At 38.0% G+C, this 23,939-nt stretch overlaps 1 protein-coding gene across 4 annotated transcripts in view; it reads right to left on the bottom strand.

Annotated features, from left to right (window-relative positions):
• RXFP1 (relaxin family peptide receptor 1) overlaps nucleotides 1-23,939 on the bottom strand; it is a 74,588-nt gene that overhangs the window by 33,340 nt on the left and 17,309 nt on the right. For 2 of the 4 annotated variants that reach the window (XM_057728025.1, XM_057728026.1), the window contains exons 2-5: nucleotides 17,631-17,729; nucleotides 13,814-13,919; nucleotides 5,484-5,555; nucleotides 2,523-2,594 (exon numbers count right to left, since the gene is read on the bottom strand). In XM_057728025.1, coding sequence (XP_057584008.1) covers nucleotides 2,523-2,594; nucleotides 5,484-5,555; nucleotides 13,814-13,919; nucleotides 17,631-17,709 — 329 coding nt within the window. In that variant the 5' untranslated portion in view covers nucleotides 17,710-17,729. Of the gene's footprint in view, nucleotides 1-2,522; nucleotides 2,595-5,483; nucleotides 5,556-13,813; nucleotides 14,001-17,630; nucleotides 17,730-23,939 lie in introns of those variants that run through there. The other 2 variants (XM_057728024.1, XM_057728023.1) reach the window with 2 other exon arrangements.

Here is a 23,939-nt window from a genome sequence, read left to right as displayed (position 1 = left end):
TGGAGCCCTAGTTGGGCACAGGAAGATGGAAAGAATCTCTTCTGCACTTGCCCTGAACACCTCAGGGGTTCCCTTAAGAGCCACTGGAAATCCCCCAGGTAAAAGTACTTGATCCCTCCCCGCCCCCAACACGCCCCGTGCTGTCTGTTTTGCTCAATCCTCTTCATTTTTCAGAGTCATCCTTCACTGCTCTGGAGCCAAAATAATCACTCCTTTTAGGAAACATAGTAGTTGTGGTCTGAACAACGCAGATTTAGGTCTTAGTTAAGTAAACTCCCTTGCTGTTCTCTATTTGTTGTGTGTATGTTGGCATGTTGTGTGTATGTTGGCATGTTGTGTGTATGTTGTATGTATGTTGTGCTTGTGTTGGGTGCTGTTTCCCCACCATGGACTGTAAGCTTCCAGAGAGCGAGGGGATGCCAGTGGGAGCACAGGCTTCTACCCGAAATACCAGTGTGTAAGGTGCTGGAAGGCAGCAGGTCTGACTTCTCTTTCCTTGCCCCCCGGGGTGCCTCGCTGATGACCTTGCACGCTATGAGGGCTAATGAATATCTGTGGAAGAATGAAGAGCAGCATCTGATGGTTATCCATGAAAAACCAGAACTGTGTGACATTTTAACACCCCGGCAATATTCTAGTGCCAGGAAAAAAACAAGGAGCAGATGGAAGACACTTAGTTTGCTCTCCAGTCTGCACTGTCTTTCAAGAGCAACCTCTATATCCGTTGAATATTAAACCAAGCAGATGCTGTTTAGCAAATTTTGAATAGATGTGTGGGAGGTTGGAGAGAAAGGTAGTCAGAAGCATGATGAGGACAAGGCCAGTATTGATTTTGGGTAATTTGCTAAGACACAAAAGGACAGGGATGGGATAGAGGGGAAGAGGATGTGGCTAGTGGGGTTACTGTTAAGACTCTGGGTCTCCAGTAACCTTCTTTGCTAGTAAATGATTAGGTGGCCTTCCTGACTCAACCCCAAACTCTGGTACCACCAGTAAGGAACCTGACAGGAGTTTCTTGGGTTAAGGATTAAAAAATGGGGTAGGATAGAAAGCAAGGGGCCAGAAATAGATATACAGAGAGTTGTTTATTTCTGTGATTTGGGGTCATATTTCCACTCAATAACTTCTTCTAGGAGGTAAGTTTCAGCTGCTTGGTAAAATGCAATGAAATGGAGCTTTGAGAAAGACCATTGTAAAAACCTTTGCTCTTAACCACAATGAGATACCACTTCACACCCAAAAGAATCACTGTTATTAAAAACAGCACAACACAAAACAATAACAACATCCCAGAAATTAGCAAGGGTTGATGAGGATGTGGAAGAATTGGAACCCTGTGCACTGCTGATGAGAATGTAAAGTGGTACAGGTGCTGTGGAAAACAGTATGGAGGATCTTCAGAAAATCAAATGTAGAACTGCCATATGACCCAGGAATTCCACTTCTGGGCATACGCCCCAAAGAAATGAATGCAAAGACTCAAATAAATATTTGTCCATCAATATTCATAGCATCATTCACAATAGCTGAAAGGTGTAAACAACCTAAGTGTCCCCCCATCAATGAATGAATAAAGAAAATATGGTACACACACAATGGAATGTTATTCAGCCTTATTATTATTCTTCAGGAAGGAAATTCTGATACATGTTACAACATGGATGAAACGTGAAGGCATTATGCTAAAGCTAAGACATGATGAAATAAGCCTGACACAAAAGGGAAATATTACCTGATTTACTTCTGTGAGGTCCCTAAAGTAGTCAGATTCACAGAGACAGAAGGTCAAACGGTGGTTGCCAGAGGCTGGAAGCTGGCTGTGGGAGTTAGTGTTTAATGGATGTGGGGTCTTAGTTGGGAAGATGAAAAGTTCTGGAGATGGATAGCTGTATAACAGTGTGATGTACTGAATGTCACTGAACTATACCCTTAAACATGATAAAAATGGCAAATTTGTTATACAGATTTTACCATAATTTTTTAAAGTTTTGTTCTTTTAAACTTATGCTTTATGTATTCTTAAAAGCAGGATTAGTGGGAAAAGAGTAACTGAAGAAATCTTTGGGTTTTCTCCTTCATAAACTTTGATCATCTCCAGGCTTCCTCTTGTTGATAACATTTATTCAATTCTCATTCTCGTTACTGCGGCTGGTGTATATTGAATTCTTACCACACGCCAGGCACAGCGTGCCCAGTTCTTCCCATAGATTTTCTCATTCCTTCCTTACAACAACCCTGAGGTAGGTACTGCTGTAGTTTGCATTTTTATGGTAGAGGTCATTGATGCTTAGAAAGGAAAATAAATTTCTCAGGTTCACACCCTAGTAAGTGGTGAGGTCAGGACTCGGCCTCCAGCCTGTGTGACTCAGGGTCCCATGCCCTTGGCTCCAGTCCTCTGTTGCACCGTGCCCTGTCTGTACGTCCCCTGGGAAACTGTTGTGGGCAGGAGGGCTGTGTGGGGTGGGATGGGTCAGGTTGGCTGGCCACCACAGACGGGCAGACCAACTGGCGCTGGTACTTACAGTTTAGTAAGACTGTACAGTCCTCGGAAAGCATAGATGGACACAGATCTAATCTTATTGTTTTGTAGGCACCTGTGAAAATGATTATTAAAAGGAAAACATAAAGAACGGAGTTTCAGTTTGGCAAGATGAAAAGACTTCTGCAAGCTGAAAAGACTTGCGGGTGTATGGTGGTGATGGTCGTGCAAAGATGTCGGTGTACTTAACACCTCTGAATGTACGCTTAAAAATGGTTAAGATAAACAGATGATTGAACCTGGTGTACCCCCCCCCAAAAAAAAATAAGAAAAAAAATGGTTAAGATAGTACATTTTATGTCATGTGTATTTTACCACAGTATCTTGTAGTAGCCTATAATGGAAGAGAATGTCAGAAAGAATACATATATTTTTATATATATATAACTGAATCACTTTACTGTACACCTGAAACTAACACAACATTGTAAATCAAGTATACTTCAATAAAAATTTTAAAAAAGCAAAAAAAATAAATAAAGAGGAAATGTCAAACAAATTCTTAAAAATTAAAAAAGGTAAACATAAAACAATTTAGTGGAGCTGGATATCATGTCATTTTGTTTCCTGATAAAGTTCACATATAATGAGACGAGTTTTTATATAGAAATTCTAGTTATAAAGCTAGACATATGATAGCTAAAATTTAACACTTGAATTTTCAGTAAGTGAAACTTTAGTTTTAGTGCTTAGTAACACACTCACTAATCAAAGAGGCCTAGAAGCCTTTTTAGCTTTCTAACATTTTCTACAAACTTGATAGTTTTCAACAAAGCACTGGCAAAACTACAAGGTTGTGATATCATTCAGACCCCAAACCATATTCCATGTAAACCACAAATCGGCCAAGCCAGTCAACTTGAATTGTATTGTGACATCCAAGTCTCGCTCCAAAAAGTATTCGAGGAAATTTATCAGGATTATATATGACAAAAGAGAAAAACAAATAAAAAGAATCAGGTTGACAGAGAAGATTGACAATATTCCAGAATGTAGAGGGCGGGATGAGTTTTAGGCGAGGCATATATTAGTATCTTATTTTTAGCCTGAAAGAGTCCCTGAACTTCTGAAACCAGAAGTGTAATTTTGGCTAAAAGAAAATTTCCAGCAACAAGACGCAAAACCAGTAACACCAGCTTTTTAGGTAAAAAAAGAAAAAGGATCAGGTCTAGAAGAATATAAATAAGACTGGAAGGCCAAGCGACAATGTTGGCTGCAGAGTTCACTGAGGTCATGCTGGAGGTTGGGCCTGGAGTTAACAGGGGGTCAAAAGAAACAGAATGCGAGCACGAGCCGTTGCATCCCACGTACCCATGGAAGCTCTGCACATCTAGGTACACCGGCCCCAGGTTGTGAACAAGGGCAGAGAAAGGGCTTCAAGCCTTATTTCTTCTCCTGATGCAGGTCACCTTTGTTCGTCAGGGTTTTCTGAGTTTATGTATAATTTTCACAGATTTTAGGGTTGATAAGGGATAAACCAGTATGAGCCAACTCTCAATTAGAAATTTTGACTAAAGGTGAGTCCCTATTTCTCCAACATGCAAGAAACCTAACTTTGATTGTAAAATGTCAAATTTATTATACACCTAACATTCTCACAGAATATGCTATGGTCCTGTTGTTTATTAGGCAATACATCTTTCTCACTAATACACAGAAAAACATTAAGTATTTATTCATTTATTCTGACTACTGTAATTATCCATTAAGTGATAGATTATATTGCCTGGAGGTGGAGCCAAAGTACATCTCTAATCATCAATAAGAACTTTTTTGGTAATTAGGCTATTTTGATCTATTACTTGAAACAAATTGGTTTTTCAAGAATTAATTCAATATTCATTGTGTAAAAATGCTAAACTACTGAATTCTGATATTTAGAGTTGAAGCCCTGACTGCTTTTAAACCATGTGGACATAAGGTGGTGCTACAGGTCAGAAAACGTCCTACTTCAGAAATCAGGGAATATAGTAAGGAAGTACAGTATCTTTTTGAAGTTTGTGTATCAAACCTAATTTTGAAAAACTCTTCTCAGTTGGTTGATATGTCTAGAATAAAGTTCTGAAAAGTCATTTTTATTGGAATTTAATTTTCCAATGTGAAACCTTTTTCGGCAGATAATCTGAACATTGAGAACATTTCATCAAAGTGGATAACTTTTTTTCTGATTCTGCCCTATTTCTGCTTTCTTAAAGAAAAAGTACAGATAGATGATATCTATTTACTACTGTTCTCTAGGGTAAAAACAAAACCAAAACAAGTGTAGTTGTGAAAATGAAACCAGGAATTCTGAGACATTTCTAGATACTGTGATTTAGGCACAGAATATTTAAACCCAACAGTTTAAGCCTATGACAATATGCTTTAGCCACAAAATTGACCTACATAACAGGTAACCATCACGTGGGCCATTACGGATTCCAGGAGTACATAGGTAATCTTAGACTGAAGAGAAGCTAGCCTGTCAGATAAAACTCAACTAACAAGGCAGATGTGGAAATGGAATTAAGTCCCCAAAACAACTCATGCTTGGAGGTTTCAAACCACAAGGACCTGCTATCTTAAGTAGAGATTGAGTTTGCAAACATATGGAAGAAAATTCTTCCCTATCTAATCTTGAGGGCATATCTGGTAAAGGGTTATTACATCTTTCTCTAAGATGGGCATTGAGATGCAGAGAGTATAAACCTCTCAAGTATCTTCACCTGGGGGGGAGTGTGGTTGGAGGTTTTGGGGTTAGGTATGTGAGATTTTTCTAGGATGGCTTCTAGAATTACTCAGAAAAAATATGTTACCTGGTAGTCTCCACCTAACAGCTAAATAATTCCCCAAATAGGGTTAGACTTAAGAAGTGGTGCAGTGTTGGTCTCTGCAGAAGTGGGAAGAAACAGATATGCCAACAAATGTTAGTCAATTTAATACTAAGAATTAAAATTTTTCTTACAGCTTCTGAAGATCATGATACTTCTTGAAGCCATCAGGAGGAAGCTTTCTTATTAAGTTCCACTTAAGTGACCTGAAATAAATGTAAATTTTGGTTCTTACTTAAAGTTTTTTTCTTTACTTTTAACAACAGTATGAATAATTATAAACTTTGTTTACTTTAACACGTGTTCAGGAAACATTTTGCTTCATGATGTCACTCTTGTATTCGTAATATCATTTAAAAATTTTTTGAAAGAGTTATTTGAGAGGTATTTTTATTTATTTTAATTAATTTTTTATTGAGGTATAGCAGATTTACAGCATTATATTAGTTTTAGGTATATAACATAGTAATACAAAATATTTATAGACTATACTGTGCTTATAGTTGTTATAAAATATTGGCTATATTCTCTGTGATGCAGGTTATTTATTTTATATGTAGTAGTTTGTGTCTCTTAATCCCCTACTCCTCTCTTGTTCCTCCCCCCCTTCCCTCTCCCCACTGGTAACCACTAGTTTGATCTCTACATCTGTGAGTCTGTTTCTTTTTTATTTCACTAGTTTGTTTGTTTTTTTGGATTCCACATATAAGTGATAACATACAGTATTTGTCTTTGTCTGATTTATTTCACTTAGCATAATACCCCCAAGGTCCATCCATGTTGTTGCTAAAGACAAAATTTCATTCTTTTTATGGCTGAGTAATATTCCATTGTATACATATACACCACATCTTCTTTATCCACTCATCTATCGATGGACATTTAGGTTGCTTCCATGTCTTGGCTATTGTAAATAGTGCTGCAATGAACATTGGTGTGCATGTATAATTTCAAATTAGCATTTTTTGTTTGTTTGTTTTTCAGATAAATATCCAGGAGTGAAATTGCTGGATCACATATAGTTCTATTTTTAGTTTTTTGAGAAACCTCCATAAAGTTTTGTCACAGTGGTTGCATCAATTTACATTCCCACCAACAGTGCACAAGTGTTCCCTTTTTCCACATCCTCACCAGCATTTGCTATGTGTGTTCTTTTTAATGATAGTCATTCTGACAGGTGTGAAATATCTCATTGCAGTTTTGATTTGCATTTCCCTGATGATTAGTGGTGTTGAGTATCTTTTCCTGTGCCTGTTGGCCATCTGTATGTTTTTTTCTGAAAAATGTCTATTCAGGTCTTCTGCCCATCTTTTTATTGGGTTGTTTGTTTTTGTGGTATTGAGTTGTATAAGCTGTTTATATATTTTGGATATTAACCCCTTATCAGTCATATCATTTACAAATATTTTCTCTCATTCAGTAGATTATCGTTCTTGTTTTGTTGATGGTTTCCTTTGCTGTGCAAAAGCTTTTGAGTTTAATTAGGTCCATTTGTTTATTTTTGCTTTTGTTTCCTTTGCCTTAAGTTGCTGATCTCTTAATTTCAAAAGTGTTTTAACAACATTGCATTTTACTCTCCTCTCCTCACGATTACTGTTTTTGACATATTTTACATCTATTTATTTTGTGTATCCCTTAACTGCTTATTGCAAATGTAAATTATTTTACTACTTTTGTCTGTTAGTCTTTCTACCAGCTTTGTATGTGGTTGATTTGCTACTTTTATTTGCTTTTACTGATGAGATTTTTCCTTTCATAATTTTCATGTTTCTAGTTGTGGGCTTTTCTTTTTCATTTAGAGAAGTTCCTTTGACATTTCTTTCTTGTAAAACTGGCTTGATGGCGCTGAACTTTTTTTAGCTTTACTTGTCTGTAAAACTTTTGATGTCTCCATCAAATCTGAATGAAAACTTTGCTGGGTAGCATATTCTTGGCTGTAGGTTTTCCCCTTTCATCACTTTAAATGTATCATGCCGCTCCCTTCTGGCTTGCGGAGTTTCTGCTGAAAGTCAGCTGATAGCCTTGTGGGAGTTCCCTTGTAACTTGTTGCTTTTTCTTTGCTGCTTTTAATAGTCTACCTTTACTTTTAATTTTTGCCATTTTAATTGCAGTGTGTTTTGATGTGGTCCTCATTGGGTTAATCCTGTATGGGACTCTATGTGCTTCTTGTACTTGGAGGTCTTTTCCTTTCCCAGGATAGGGAAGTTTTCAGACATTATGTCTTCAAATATGTTCTCAACCCTTCTCTCTCCCTTTTCTCCTTCTGGGACCCCTATAATGTGAATGTCAGTTGTCTCAGATGTCTCTTAAACTGTCCTCATTTGTTTAAATTCTTTTTTTCCTTTTTCTGCTCAGCAGCAGTTGTTGCCACCTCTCTGTCTTTTGATCCCTTCCTGGGTATCATCTAATCTACAGCTGATTCCTTTCGATCTATTTCAGTTATTGCATTCCTCATCTCCATTTGGTTCTTGTTTATATTTTCTAACTCTTTGTTAAAACCTTCTAACCTTTCACTCTGTGCATCTGTTCTCCTCCTGAATTCTTTGACCATCCTTATGATCTTCACCTTGACCTCCTTCTTGGGTAGATTGTCTATCTCCACTTCACTTAGTTCTTCTCCTGGGGTTTTATCTTGTTTCTTCATTTGGAACACGTTCCTCTGTCATCTTATTTTGCCTAAATTGCTGTTTTTATTTCTAAGTATTTGGAAGGTTGGTTACATTTCCCCTCCTTGGAGAATGGCCTTTTGTAGGAGACTCCTACGTGTGCCAGCAGTGTACTCCTCTCTGGTCACCAGAGCTGTATGTTCTAGGGGTGCCCTCTCTGTGGACTGCATGCATCCTTCTGTTGTGATGGCCTGCTTGGTGGGGCCTGGTTATGATGCAGCCAACTCTGGAACACCAGGGCACCCAGAAGCTACTGCTGGCTGGGCAGAGTAGGGGTCCAGTAGATCCTGGGGCTTGTATCTGCCCACCAGTGGGTAAAGTTAGGTCCTAGGGCTAGTGCTGGATCACGATGGGCAGAGGTCCTAGGGTCTGGCTGCAGGGGTCCCTGAGGTGAGGTTAAACTGCTGGTGGAGGGGCTGGGGCCCATCCCCTCCCAGGGCTGGTGCTAGCCTGTTGGTGGGTGGGCTGGGTCCTGCCACAGAAGGCTGCAGGGTTGCAGTTCTCCTGGGGCTGTTGTCTACCCACTGGTGGGTGAGGCTGGTCCCAAGGCTAGAGCAGGCTCACTGGTGGGCAAGGCCCAGGGGATCTGGGGGTGGTGACTGCCCCCTGTGTTGGGGGCCTGGTCCTGGGCCCTCTGGTGGGCAAGGCTGTGTCCAGGGGTGGCAGTGGGCTCAGGAGGTCTTAAGGCAGCCTGTCTGCTCATCAGTTGGTCAGTGTCCAGACCCAGTTAGTTGCTTGGGCTGAGGCATCCCAGGACTGGTGCCTGCAGGCTGGTGGGCTGGGGTGGGGCTGGGTTCTAAGGCTGAGAAGCTAGAAAGAGGATTCCAAGATAGCATTTGTCAGCACCAGTGCGCTTGTGGCAGAATGAGTTCCCAGAATGGCTGCTGCAGTGTCTGTTTCCCCAGGGTGAGCTCCAACTCCTCCAACCTCCCCAGAGACTCTCCAAGATTAGCAGGTGGCTCTGACCCAGGCTCCTTGCGAATGACTGCCTCTGTCCTGGGCCCCAGGGTGTGCAAGATCTTGTGTGCACCCTTTAAAAGTGGAGTCCCTATTTCCCTCTGTCCACTGGGACTCCTAAAATTAAGCCCTGATGGCCTTCAAAGACAGATGGTATTGGGGCTGCCCATGTAGGACCCCTGGGCTGGGGCTCAGACCCCTCGCCCCTTGGGGAGAACCTTTGCAACTGTAATTATTCTCCCATTTGTGGGTCACCCATTTGGGGTTATGAGTCTCACTTATACTGAGACTCTACCCCTCCTACCCACCTTGTTGTGGTTACTTCTTTCTGTCTTTAGGCGTGGAAGTTCTTTTCTGGTAGGTTTCAGTCTTCTTCATAGATGGTTCTTCTGCAGATAGTGGTGGTTTTGGTGTGCTCATGAGAAGAGGTGATCTCAGGGTCTTTCTACTCTGCCATCTCGGGAACTCCCTCTCTTCATGGTACTAATTGAACTAGGTCTAACCGTTGCCTTTAAATTATTAGAGGTAATTATCTTTTCTTAAATTTAAGTTACAACATTGTGCTTCTGACAAAAACTTGAAATAATAAAACTGGGAAAGTAATCCTCAGTCATGTTCTCTTTTCCTATTTTCATTTAACCAACAGAAAGCATTTCAGTTTTTGAGTGACAATAAAAATAATGTTCTCTTGTTTAAAACACATTCAGGAACTTAATTTTATATTCCTCAATATTTAAATTCTCATATTCCACTGCCTTTGCTTCCTTTAAAATTAGTTAGAAAGGAAACTGTCAATTGGTCCATACAGTTAAAGCATCTTTATTCAGTAAGTAATCCCAATGCAATTTCTAATAAATTGTATAGAAAGATTTCCCCTCGTATCATAATTTTATCAGCAGCTTGACACAGGCCAGGTCCACATCATTGTGGTTGTATTGGAAAGGACCTAACCTTTAATTCTTTAAAGATAAACAATATAATATGGTAAAAACAAAATAAAACAAGCAAAAAATCCAAACCATTGAAGCTGGGGGTCCCTTGCGTGAACCATGCACAGTCTTTCCATGTCAGTTTCCTTAACAGTGAAAGAATGGGTCTGGACTAGGTGACCTCTGATAATATGATGCCGTTGTTATTACTATCCTCGTCTATTACAATGGAGCAGATGCTCATTGAGAAATGAGCAATAGATGTCATTGTCAGGAGTTTGACCCTCTGTGGAATGAACACTTGGAAACATCTGGTTAACTTAAATGACTCAGTGGAGACAGCTTCATACAAAAGACATGAGTAGAGTTAGTTGTTGTGTTGGTTTGGACCAGTGTTGCTTGAACTTGGTAATGAATCCTTCTTAAAGAAAAATAGTTTCTCAGACTCTCTAGAATGCATTTTTGGAAACTAATTTGAGAAACAAACTGTTCTAGAATCTAGAAAACCATGTATTCTCAACATGGTTTCGTTGTTATTGGTTGGGGTGAAAATAGGTTTTTAGGGGGTGAAAAAAAAATCTTACTTTTTTTAATGGATAAAGAACTAGTATAGTTAGGATAATTCCCTGAATGGTCCTTCTTTGACATTTAATGATGTTTATTGTTTACATAACCAATAAAATGGAAGTATATGCAAGAAAAAGAACTGATATATGTAAACTTATACATAGTATATCTGAAGTATTAAAACATCACATGAGCAGACAAATAAAAAATGTGTAAAAAGTCTCAGGAAGGGGGGTGATAATGAAAAGAAGAAAGGTTAAGAAACATTCTTCTAGGGGCTTCCTAGGTGGCGCGGTGGTTGAGAATCCGCCTGCCAATGCAGGGGACACGGGTTCGACCCCTGCTCCAGGAAGATCCCACATGCGGTGGAGTGACTAAGCCTGTGAGCCACAACTATTGAGCCCATATGCTGCAACTACTGAAGCCCACAAGCCTAGAGCCTGTGTTCCACAACAAGAGAAGCCAGGGCAATGAGGAGCCCGTGCACCACAACGAAGATTGGCCCCCACTCACTGCAACTAAAAAGAAAGCCCGCGCACAGCAAAATAGACCCAACACAGTCAATAAAATAAATAAATAAATTTATAAAAAAAAAGAAACACTCTTCTAGACTATACCTGTAACAGTGATTTTTTAATGAGTAAATGGCAAATGTTGATTTACTAGTAAGCTTCTCTTAACTGCTGAGGTATCAGCAAATGTTCCTTCATTCTTTAGATTAGCTGATTGAAAATCCCTTTTCTACTCATGATCCTCACTTGGCTTCGATCTTCAATTCTGCTTTGTATCCTGTTTAAATGTTTGTGTTGTATAAACCACTAAATATTTGAGTTGGTTATTGATGAAAGCTTAGTGTTCTTTCAAAAATGTGTTCATTCACTCATTTTCTCAACAAAGTGCCTTTCATTGCACTTTGGGAAAAAAAGGTAATAGCTCCGCCCTTCAGAAGCTTATACTCTATTCAGGTGACAAATAACATGTTTTATCTACAAATAAAGATTTTTCTTTGGATAATAACTTTGGTCCTATAGCCCAGGACTATTTTTTATTGTAACGATTTACTTGTAAATTCAACTCAAAGACACTTTTTAGAGCTTATCACACTCTGTTAGGAACTTTAGAGGATATATAGAAAAACCATGTTTTAGCCCCCCATGGAGCTTACGGGATCTTCCTTTTTCTGGTGGAGAAGATAAGGATTCCGAGCACTACAGCACAATGAGGAATGTTTGATATACATAAAGGAGACACAAATGTGGTTCTCTGAGAGAACAGAAGGAGAGGTTATTTGCCCCTGAGTGGGAGGGTTACTTTAGAGGGAAGGGAGGCTTCTTTAAGGACCCCTAAATAGTGTTTCTTAGGAGGTTGAATTTTTATTAACAGTGCCTAGAATTTACAGGCTACTTCTTTCTAAATAATGCTGAATATTTTCACAAGTAACATTCTCTATATTTTCATAATACCCTATTGAGATAGAAAGAGGTAGGCACTATTACTCTCACTTTACAGGATGACCAAAATACTTTTTAATATAATAGATTCTTGTATTTAAAAATTTAATATTAATAAAGCGGCATACACATAAATTCCTGAGCTTGATTCTTACGTTTCCAAATGCCTGTTGGAAATTTTGGGGTGACCTTTAATCTCCAATTGACAAAACCTAAATTGGAGTTCTAATCTTCCCCAGTAACTGTCACGAATTCTCCCCCATCACTCTACTGCTCAGGATGGAAACCTTGGCGTCATCCTGGAACCCTTCTCTCTTGCCTTCTGTACCCTATCGTTCAGGAGGATCTTATTCCAGATTTTCCTTTATACCGAGAGTTGCAAACAAACTGGTGGCCCAGAGGCCTGTACACATCTCTCTCTGAATGTCTGTATGTATGCATGCATGTGTGTATGTATGTTAAGTCAGGACAGACTTTTTAATGCCTTTAGGTGGGGCTTACACTCTCTCCTTAGTCATTGTATCCACTTCCATTCTTCCAGCCCCCTCCCTCTCTCCCTTTCTTCTACAAAGATTAAATTGTTGAAGAATGCATTCAAATCCTACTTACAGGAAAATAAGAAATGAGGTTCTCAGCATTAGGTATTCATTGATTTGGATTTCTAGTAATTTGATATAAGCAGTACAGGTGATAATTTTTTTCTTTGAAAGTAAAATGAAATCATCATAAAATTTTATACCCAGCCATTCCAGTCAGAATTTAAATCACAGAAACTCACCACAGGACCTCAGACTTTTTTGGGGGGGGCTATTCTTTTTTCTAGTAGGACTAATTACTATGAAAAAAGAGCTATAGTGCATCTAGGGTAGGATAGAATGCTATCCTTAGTACAGGTGGGAATGTCACCTCCTTTGGAAAACAAGTCTTTGTGGCTTAACCTGCCTGGTGTTCTCAGTGCATTATCAAACTGGGTAAGCTCCCCAGTTTCTGTTAATCTGATGACACCATTGTGTACAGGAACTCTGAGCTGGAGCTTTCCCCTACTCCTTGAGTATGTCAAGCATATGAGTTGCCGTGTTATGTGGTTGTAGTTGAAAAAGGCAAGACTTGCCAACATTTGTAACCTTAAGAACTACTCTTATCTTGTCCTCATATGTACAAAAGTCAGAGCCATAAGGTGCTAAAACATCTGGATGAAAATAAAAAACTCAGCAAAAATATTGGATTATAATGTCCATCCTCTGCTAAGTTCTTTATAAAGTTTCAGCCAAATGTGTGTGTTTGTGTTGCTGAAGTTTGTTGAATTCAAATTAGTACTGGATCAATAAACTGCTTAATAAGAAGATAATTTTCTTTTACATACATAAATTTGAGTTAAGGAAAAACCCAGTATCAAATCTCTGAGTCAAATTTGATTCGGAAGAGTTAGATTTTTAAATGTGAATTCTGGAATATTTTATCCACCTTATTTTACTTGTTTTATATTTTTGTTTATACATAAGTGTGCTAAAATTTATTTCCAATAAAGTAAAAAACTGACTCAATAAATATCAATTCTTGTAATAAGAAAACTCTATATGATAATTCACTTGGTAGCCTTTATTTAGTAACACATACTCTTGATTGCATCTTTTGTTTAGATAAAATATGGTGATACTAAATACTTCATAAGATTGTTATGAGAGACTAAATAAGTGAATATATAGAATAATTAAGAGTCAGGTCTATCATGTAATAAATGCAAATACATATCAGCAATCATTATATTTGACCAAAGAAAAATATCATCTTCAATGACAATGCATTATTAACAATGACAGTTACACCTTAATTACAATACAATTTCACAGGTGCTGTTCTGGCTGTCAGGATGAAGCCATTCTTTTCTACTTACATTAAAGTCACATTTGAAGAAACTGATGGAACAGCTCGTAAATTGGTCTCATCACAGTCAAGCTCTAACCCTCGGCAAAGACATTGCACGGGCACAGAACCGACCACTGAATAAAGAGGAAGCAGTAAGGAATGGGGATGATGAGGGACCAGGGACAGCAGGGTAATGAAAAGAAAGAAACGAAAAGCTATGAGAAAATCATATTCAAAAGCGTGTCATGTCTTATGTAAGCAACTTGTGCAAAGCTTTAAATAAAGTTTCCAAAGTTTTGCTTTTAACATTAAAGTGATGCTAGAACTTTAAAATAAGGAAATATACACATTTACCAGCCCATGCACTTTAAAAAAAATAGCAGCCTGCTCTTCTCCATTTGTTGCAAAATAGAGTTGTCTGCTCTTACTTATCTTTGGAGAGTAGCTATATCCAAGGGTGACAGGACAGTGTGTGATGAGCATTAATGTCCATATTAAAGAATAAATTTTTCTTTATGCTATTTAAGAATAAAGTATTAATAGTTTTAATGGAAGACTAAGCCCTTTTTAACTAGCAAGAAAGAGAACTCAACTATAGTGCAGGTAGATTTTTTTTTAAATTCAGGGGTTCTTCAAAGGACTTCTTTTGACTTATACAGGGATGTAAGGATGCCAACACCTTCACTTGAAGAAGTGAACATTTTTTTTTATGCATAGCCATTCTGTTCTCTCTGATGGGAGTTGAAAAGAGAGGGAAAAAGAATGTATGCCTTTGGCTACCTTGTGGGGCTATAATGATAGTCTTCAAGTTGTGACCTAATATTTCTAAAGTCTATTAGAGACTTGCAGTGCTGTGTTCATATAGCTAAGCAGTGAAAGGGGATTATTATTCACTGTAATAGCTATCTTCTGGTTCCTGACTTGATGGGGAACAGACGATTCCTGAGAGCAATGAGGTGTGTTCTCTTCTAAGTTTACTTTCAAACGCTGCACTTAGAGCAGAGCTTACAGACTCGAATATCTACCCGGGCAGGTGAAGTGGGTGCAGACCACATCCAGATGCCCCAGTGGGACAGCTTCTCCTAACTGTTGCCCTATTACAATAGAAGCCAGAAAGGCAATGTTTCCTCTTATATAATTACCTACTTAAAAATAATAACACCTAACTTAAAACATTTTAAATCATCATAGGACAAACAAAACTTTTTGTGAGAACTCCCTGTTTGCAGACTTTTAGTCTATATCCCTTACAGTAAAGCTTCCGGAGAGTAGAAAAGCCTCATGATGGTAAAGAATACCCTCCTGGGCAAAGCTGGTGGCCGATGGTGGTGTGCAGTTGGCTGCAGCCTTGGAAATAGTCAGGTGTCCTTTTGCTCAAATATGAGGCCACAGGTGCTTTCCCTCTCCTCCCAAATACCTCTGCAGACTCCCTACGGGATTGTGAGAGCTCAAGGTTGTAGTTTGGGTTTTTGAGTGTTTTGTAAACAGAATCTGTGCCAAGAACTTTTAAACAGTTTTATGGTTGTAAGTGACCATTTTGGAGTTGGATCTCTGAAAACTGGTTCTCTCTCTCTATCCCGTGCTAAAGTGAGTGTTGTGGGGAAGGGATGGGGAGGGTTAGGATGGAACATGAAGGTCTCGAGAGGGATCCTACGAGAGTGAAAATGGAGGGTGGTGAAGTTAACATTAATCCACTGTGTTTTTTCTATTTATATAGACTGAGTTCAGATAATCCACATATGTTGATTACGGGGTTATCTGTGACGGGAAAAATGAAAAAATAACACCTAAATATCCAGCCACGAAAGAAGGATGAAGCAAATTATGTGACTTATATAGTATTTTGAAAAGTTTATAATATGGATACCTGATTATGCAAAACTGCTACCTGAAAATATGATAAAAATGGATTGCACAGAAAATTTCAACTATGTTAAAATTAAGAAAAGATGAGTAATGCACTAGCAAGTTAATGCTGGTAGCTTTTGAATGGTGAAATTATGGTTGAGTAAATAATTCTTTCCAAATCTCCATACTTTCCAAACTCCTCAAATTTAAACTTTATTAATCTATTGGTTAACAATGGATATGTTTTCCATGATATTGTTCTTGAGAGGTGAGTTTATAAATGTGAATTCCTCACATTCTTTCATCTAGCCAAAAAGTATTATAAGCCATTCTCAATTAAATTTCCAATAAATCCTTATTATGATTTAAATAAAGTGGTACAATAGGAACCTTAATTTAAGTTTCACCCCCTAATTTTACACTACACTTCACATTTCATTCTTACATCACTTTTAAGCTTGACAAAAGACATTGAATTATTAATTACCACTCCTTCCCCATCTTTCTTGAAAATTCTAATTAAAAACTATGTATTTGTTTATTATCTAGAACTGGTAAAACATCGCCTTTGTATTTTCTGAAACATCATTTTTTGTGTGTAGCTGCCTTCCTCTTATGTAAGTATACTTAGAACACATTTCTCACAGAGTTCATCATCAGGTGAAAATTTATTTCTCTTGCTGACGATCTGTTTTCCCTGTTTGTTTTTGCTTTATAGACCAGACGATTAAAGTTATGTAATCCCTTATTTTCCTCTTTGACCTAATGACTACAAAATTAAGAACTAGGCAGTCACTTTTCTCAGTAAGGATTTCCTTATCTAATTTTTCTTCTCCATACCTGTTCCCATTCACCATGGAATTCTTGTCTCATGTCATGTTAATGTTAGTAGCCATATATTTGTTGTAAATTGCCTAACATCCTTTTGGGAATAACATGAAATATAAAAAGATTCAATTAAAATTTAAGAAATGAAAAGGATATACAATAAAACAAGAAAATAAAAACTACATTTTGAGATCATATGGCTTAATTCGTTAGTTTTGGGCTTTATATTAGTAGTTAAATAATACCTGTTAACTTTTTCCTTTCCCTAAAACTTTTAGCTCTTTAATGATCAAGTAATCTGGTCTCCATATTTTGACAAGAAGACAACATGAAGTTGAGATAGATTGCTGAGTGACCTGTGAGACTTGCATTAGGAATGTATGTCCCCTTAAAGTGGGGATTGCTAGCAGTTTTTCATTAGTCTCATTTGAGTAGGGAAGACAAAAAAAATTTTTTTAAAAGCTGAGCTTTACAATTTGTGGTAGAACAAAAAGGGGAAAATACAGTATTCTTTTCTTCAACCCCTGGTTTTTAACCAAGGTTTTGAAAAGCTAGGATTAAAATTACAACTTTAAGACACACATTTACATTTGAATAATTTATTAGAATAGACAAAATTTATTTAAAAGGAATATAGATCTTGCTGATCTTAAAAGTTATAGAGTTTATCCTTGATGTTATACCCTCCTACAGCCTCTCCAGGGTTTTTAATAAGTTTTTGGCAAATAAACATAGCAGATTATAATTAATAAGGCTTTTTGGTGGTTGTAAAGTATGGCTTAGACCCCAGAAGCTTTTTCACTTACAAACGTTAAAATTCAAACAGCTTCTCTGCTCTTCTATGTTCAGTTTCCACTATATCAGAGTTGCTTTTATATCTGAGTTTATAGTGATTGCGAAAAGTGGGCCTGTAAAGTAGCAACCCTGATGGACTGATATTAATTTTATCCACAACAATACCTGACATGATTTATTACTGGTGTACTTATGTTCCCTGGTATTTAAAAATAAAATTCTCAATTTAAGGCTGCATGTCTAATAGAAAATTATAATTTTGCAAATAGAAAACTATAATTAACTTTTTAAAAATGTTGGATCCATCTTTTAAGAACATGGTATCTTATTATGAACCCACAAGACAAGAACCCTCAGCCCCTCTGATTACTTACAGCATTCAGATGTTTCTGCCACAAACGGATACCGGGAAGTCATTTTGTAGTAAGTGGCAAAATATTTGTCAAGTTGCATAGACCATCCATTGTTGTCTCCTGAAATAAAGGTCAGAGCACAGAAAAGTTCAAGAAGAGAAATATCCTGGAGTGTTAGGGAAAATGGGTCCTCTCTTTAAAATAATAATAAATTAATGACCTATATGGGAATAGAATCTAAAAAAAAGTGGATACATGTATATGTATAACTGATTCACTTTGCTGTACAGCAGAAACTAACACAATACTGTAAAACAACTATACTCCGATAAAAATTAATTAAAAAAAATAAATGAGTGATTGGCAAACAGAGAACAGTCATCTGGGAGCTCATCAACAATTAGAATTTCTGGGTCCCCCAACTAGAGATCCTGATTTCATAGGCCAGAGATGGATCCTGTGATCTCCATTAGGCACTAGAAGTGATTCTCCAGCACACAGTATTTGAACCACATTTCAACAAGCAGTACTTTATTTTTTAATTTTATATAGCTGATTAACAATGTTGTGATAGTTTCAGGTGCATAGCAAAGTGATTCAGTTATATATATACATATATCTATTCTTTTTCAAATTCTTTTCCCATTTAGGTTATTCCCGGATATTAAGCAGAGCTCCCTGTGCTATACGGGAGGTCCTTGTTGGTTATTTATTTTAAATACAGCAATAACAAACAGTACATTAGATGTACTGAAACACAGCACACTGTTCTTAGCATTTTTATTATAAATCCCTCAATCTTCTTCAGTCGTGTAACTGAACAAGTCCAAATTGATGTTGGAGATGTATTAACGTGGGAGATGGATGGTCATGATTGTTAAATAGAAAAAGAAAAAAATAACATGACCAGCATGATTTCATCCTGTTTTTTTTTTCTTTTTTATAATGCACTGTGGTATAATGGATCGTGTTGAGTGATTATCTTCTGAGTGCTTATGTATTTTCTCATCTGTATTTTCCAATTTTGATATTAGACTTTTGTATCATTTTTTAAAATAAAATGAAACAAGAAATAGTATGTCTTTGTTTGGTAGGGGAAAAAGAAAATTTTTCCCCACAGAATTCCTCATGACCTTGTAGTTATTTTTGAATGTGAGACATGGGATAGAATGGATGTGAGTGGGGTGCAGGAGCAGCATCTCTGTATCATCTGCAGATGGTACCAACCTTCATCCCACTGCGTGTGGGGACTGGGTTTGAATGGGATCCTTTCCAGAGGCTCTAAAATTTTTTCAGGATGCTGTCGGGACTCTTGAAGGATGTATAAACATATAGACAGGCGATAGAAATGATAAAAGTTTATCTTATTTCTTTAAGTTAGTATTAAATCTGGCATCTATTTTATAAGTTTCTTCTGCCATGTATGTAAAATTCAAACCTGAGATTGAGTCTAAATAGTGCAGCTTTGTGTGTGGATTTGGTGAAACTGACTTAACCATATCCATGGTTTTAACTCTTATCAGAGGACTTCCAAATTATATTTCCGGGATCAGTTCACTACAGGCACCTCAACCACAGCATTCCCCAGAGAGAACACATTATTTTTTTCCATATAAACTTGCTAGTTCTCCTAAATTCTCTGGATTGCTGACTGGTTCCTTACAATCTATCAAACTGCTCAAAACAGAAAAGTTAAGTTTTTTGGAATATGCTCATATCTGATTAAATATAATTTGTACAGTTTCCCCCATCTCCAGGTTATTTTCTTATTTTTCCAAGAATTTATTAATTCTTCCAGGAAGATGACATCTGGGAAAGGAAAGGTATTCTAACATAAGTGCTATGCATGCTTGTAAAGTTAGACTTCCTTTTAAAGTCCCGCTAACAATAAAAAGATTGGAAAGAAGATAGACTATTTAAACATTGTATTTATAGCAGTTTCCATTCTTTAGTATTACTTGTTTTAAAATTTCTTTACTACAGATTTCAAAATAAACACAGATAGTATAATATCTCAATGATATTATGATATCTCAATGATATCATTATGATATCTCAGAGGGAGATGATTGGTGGACCTCAAGTTTACTAACTGCAGATATCAGCCTGAGACTCCAGCTGAGCACCAGTAACTGGGTGGACAAGAGACAGCACCCCAGAAACAGCAAATCCCAGCTTCTGAACACCTAGGAACCAGGTTAAGGGACCTCCCTAACCCTTGACATTGTGAGGATGACACCTTAGGCGGAGTAACAGGAGGAAGGGAAGGTAACTTGAAAGACAGCTTGTACAAGCAAATAGAGACAGTAGCTTGTTTCAACTGTGGAGATTAAGTGCATGTTTGCTCCCCCTACATTGTATCTTAGGTTTAGAATGCTTTCTTGTTCTTCAGAAGCTGGTAACTTAGATCTATGTTTTCCAGACCCCAAGTAGTTCAGGTTCTTGTTATGGAAAAGTTTCTACCAATGGGATGCACTCATGTGAGACTGGAAGTCTGTAGACACCCGTCTTGTGGGTACCTAGCGGAGGTGGGGCAGTTACTGTGGCCAGTCTCAGGTTCCTTCCTGGGTAAGGAGCTGATGAGCAGTAGTAACGGTGGCAGATGCTTCTTGATCTTGGGCTTGCAACTATAGTGGTGCTTTTGCCACCCCTGACTCCTGCTGCTATAGTCTTTATGGTGATTCTATAAACACATTCTTCTCTGTATGAAATCTCTTTTTTCTTAAGCAAAAGAAAAAAAAAATCTAGGGTGGTTTCTGTTTCCTCCTTCCAGAAGGGATTGCAGGTAACAGAATCCCAGGGATATTAAAGTTGGATTGGTTATCTGACCTGGATGGTTTTGAAGATAACAGCAGGCCTATCACCATTAGAATATGGTCCTCTCATAGTTTATGGCACACAGTGGCAAAAAAAAGTTGTTTAAATGATCACTTAAGGCTTCCTGGGATTATGTGCCTCTTCAAAGGATAGAGTCTGGCAAAGTGGTTGCTATGGTAACTCATCAGAATGAAAACAAGAAATGTCAAAGGTTGTGGAATGAGATGACTATGGGGATGGCCCTGGAGAGATTGAAGAAAGAAAACGACAATCTCAGGGTATGATGTCATCAGCTCAAGAAAGTTCAGAGAACCAGGGAGCTGCCATGACTACCCTAAGATAACCTTTTATCTCTTAGGACCTCAGGACTCAGGTAGAATCTGATCCAATGGGTTGGTAAAGTTACAACTTAAGCTGGATTCACATTTTGTCCTATCTTTTAAGTGACCATTAGGACACTGATTTGGAAAGAGAGGGACCCTGTGAATTGTAATGGGACATTTGAGTGTGTTCAGTTGAATTTGCAACCCCTAAGTCCCCATCCCACTGAACCTTCCTGGCCAGCATAAGTGGGTCCTTTCCCCTGTCTGATCAGGTTACTTGTTTGTTGGAGGCTTGCTAGTTGCTTTACTTGAGAAAAATAACTTTTTAGCTCTTCTCAGGCCCTGTTATGACCATGCTTCTCTGTCTCCCAACCGATTATAACTAGAAGACAGGCACCAATTGGACTTAGAAGACTGACATCACAAAAGCTCTTGCTCTTTGATAATAGCAGAAACCTAGGGAGTTTGTGTGGGCACAGTATCTGAGAGCGCTGCACCAGGAGGAGGGACTTGAGATGGGGCAAAGTGGATTAATGTGGGTTTCTGGATTCAATGTGCTAGCTCAAGCAAGAGTTTGCCAGATCGTTGATTGAAATCTGAATTCATTGTTGCCCTGGGCCAAATGAAGTTGAGATGCAAATGCATATGGATGGTGAATCCTAAAGGGATAGATTATGAGGGATGTGGCCATTGTATTGCAGGGCTCAAACAGACTTGTAGTGGATATTGTAGATTGACCCACTCAACCTCCATTTGACAATAGCCTTCACGGCTGTGTTTCTGCAGAGCAAAGACTGAAAAGTTTACAACATTTCACATCTCCTTTATAGCCAGGATTTGGGGTGCACTCACATATATTTTGGTTAATAGAAGAAAGGTAGTGGTTATTTTCCTGTTGTTCTGTCTAAAAGAGAGACATTGTGCTAAGAGGCTGTGGTGGCAGTGGCAGGGCACCGAGGATGTGACTAGCTCTGTGGGTGTTAAGAGGTATCGCATTGGTGGGGAAGCTGCTGTCTCATCTTGGGATGGGAGCTCTAGTGCTGTGCCCTTGGCTTCAGTGAGTCCATTGTTGATGCCTACACTTCCAGACATTCTTTTTTTTGTGTGTGTGTGTACAATTTGATATTTTTTTCTTATTAGTAATGTATATATGGCAACCCCAATCTCCCAATTCAACCCAACCCCCCGCCCCCCGCTTTCTCCACTTGGTGTCCATATGTTTGTTCTCTACATCTGTGTCTCTATTTCTGCCTTGCAAACCAGTTGATTTGTACCATGTTTCTATATTCCGCAAATGTGTTAATATATGATATTTGTTTTTCTCTTTCTGACTCACTTCACTCTGTATGACAGTCTCTAGGTCCATCCACGTCTCTACAAATGTCCCAATTTCATTCCTTTTTACGGCTGAGTAATATTCCATTGTATATATGTACCACATCTCTTTATCCATTCATCTATTGATGGACATTTAGGCTGCTTCCATGTCCTGGCTATTGTAAATAGTGCTGCAATGAACATTGGAGTGCATGTATTTTTTTGAATTATGGTTTTCTCTGGGTATATGCCTAGTAGTGGGATTGCTGGGTCATATGGTAGTTTTATTTTTAGTTTTTCAAGGAACCTCCATACTGTTCTCCATAGTGGTTGTATCAAGTTACATTCCCATCAACAGTGCAAGAGAGTTCCCTTTTCTCCACACCCTCTCCAGCATTTACTGTTTGTAGATTTTCTAATGATGCCCATTCTAACCGGTGTGAGGTGATACCTCATTGTAGTTTTGATTTGCATTTCTCTAATAACTAATGTTCAGCAGCTTTTCATGTGCCTCTTGGCCATCCATACATCTTCTTTGGAGAAATGCCTATTTAGGTGTTCTGCCCATTTTTTGATTGGGTTGTTTGTTTTTTTGATATTGAGCTGCATGAACTGTTTCTATATTTTGGAGATTAATCCTTTGTCTGTTGATTCATTTGCAAATATTTTCTCCCATTCTGAGGGTGGTCTTTTTGTCTTGCTTATAGTTTCTTTTGGTCTGCAGAAGCTTTGAAGTTTCCTTAGGTCCCACTTATTTATTTTTGTTTTTATTTCCATTACTCTAGGAGGTGGGTCAAAAAAGATCTTGCTGTGATTTATGTCAAAGAGTGTTCTTCCTATGTTTTCCTCTAGGAGTTTTTATAGTGTCTGGCCTTACATTTAGGTCTTCAAGCCATTTTGAGTTTATTTTTGTGTATGGTGTTAGGGAGTGTTCTAATTTCATTCTTTTCCATGTAGCTGTCCAGTTTTCCCGGCACCACTTATTGAAGAGGCTGCCTTTTCTCCATTGTATATCCTTGCCTCTTTTTGTCATAGATTAGTTGACTATAGTTTATCTCTGGGCTTTCTATCCTATTCCATTGATCTATATTTCTGTCTTTGTGCCAGTACCATATTGCCTTGATTACTGTAGCTTTGTAGTATAGTTTGAAGTCAGGGAATCTGATTCCTCCAGCTCCACTTTTTTCCCTCAAGATTGCTTTGGCTATTCGGGGTCTTTTGTGTCTCCATACAAATTTAGGACTTTTAGTTCTAGTTCTGTAAAAAGTGCCATTGGTTATTTGATAGGGATTGCATTGAATCTGTAGACTGCTTTGGATAGTATAGTCATTTTCACAATTGTGATTCTTCCAGTCCAAGAACATGGTATATCTCTCCATCTGTTTGTGTTGTCTTTGATTTCTTTCATTAGTGTCTTATAGTTTTCTGAGTACAGGTCTTTTACCTCCTTAGTTAGGTTTATTCCTAGGTATTTTATTCTTTTTGTTGCAATAGTGAGTGGGATTGTTTCTGTAATTTCTCTTTCTGCTCTTTCATTGCTAGTGTATAGAAATGAAAGAGATTTCTGGGTGTTAATTTTGTATCCTGCAACTTTACCAAACTTCCAGTCATTCTGAGAATTTTGTAAGCGTCTAATTTCTGTTTAACATACAGAGAGTTTCTTTCATGAAGACTTGATAGATATAGAGACTGATTGAATTAAAATACGGTTTAAATGTGCCTGGATATTTAATCATTTTGGGGAGCTCAGATGGAATTTCATGAGTGAGAACAAAGCAGCGTTTTTTTTTTTTTTTTTTCTGAATCAGTATGATTTAGCTTTGTAGTCTTGCTGCAGGAACGTTGGTGATATTTTTCAGCATTTTCCTGCATT

Source organism: Hippopotamus amphibius, chromosome 3 (genome assembly GCF_030028045.1).
Source record: "Hippopotamus amphibius kiboko isolate mHipAmp2 chromosome 3, mHipAmp2.hap2, whole genome shotgun sequence".
NCBI lineage: Eukaryota > Metazoa > Chordata > Mammalia > Artiodactyla > Hippopotamidae > Hippopotamus > Hippopotamus amphibius.
The sequence above is the reverse complement of the archived record's forward strand: the minus strand, read 5'-3'. Positions and strand labels throughout refer to the sequence as shown.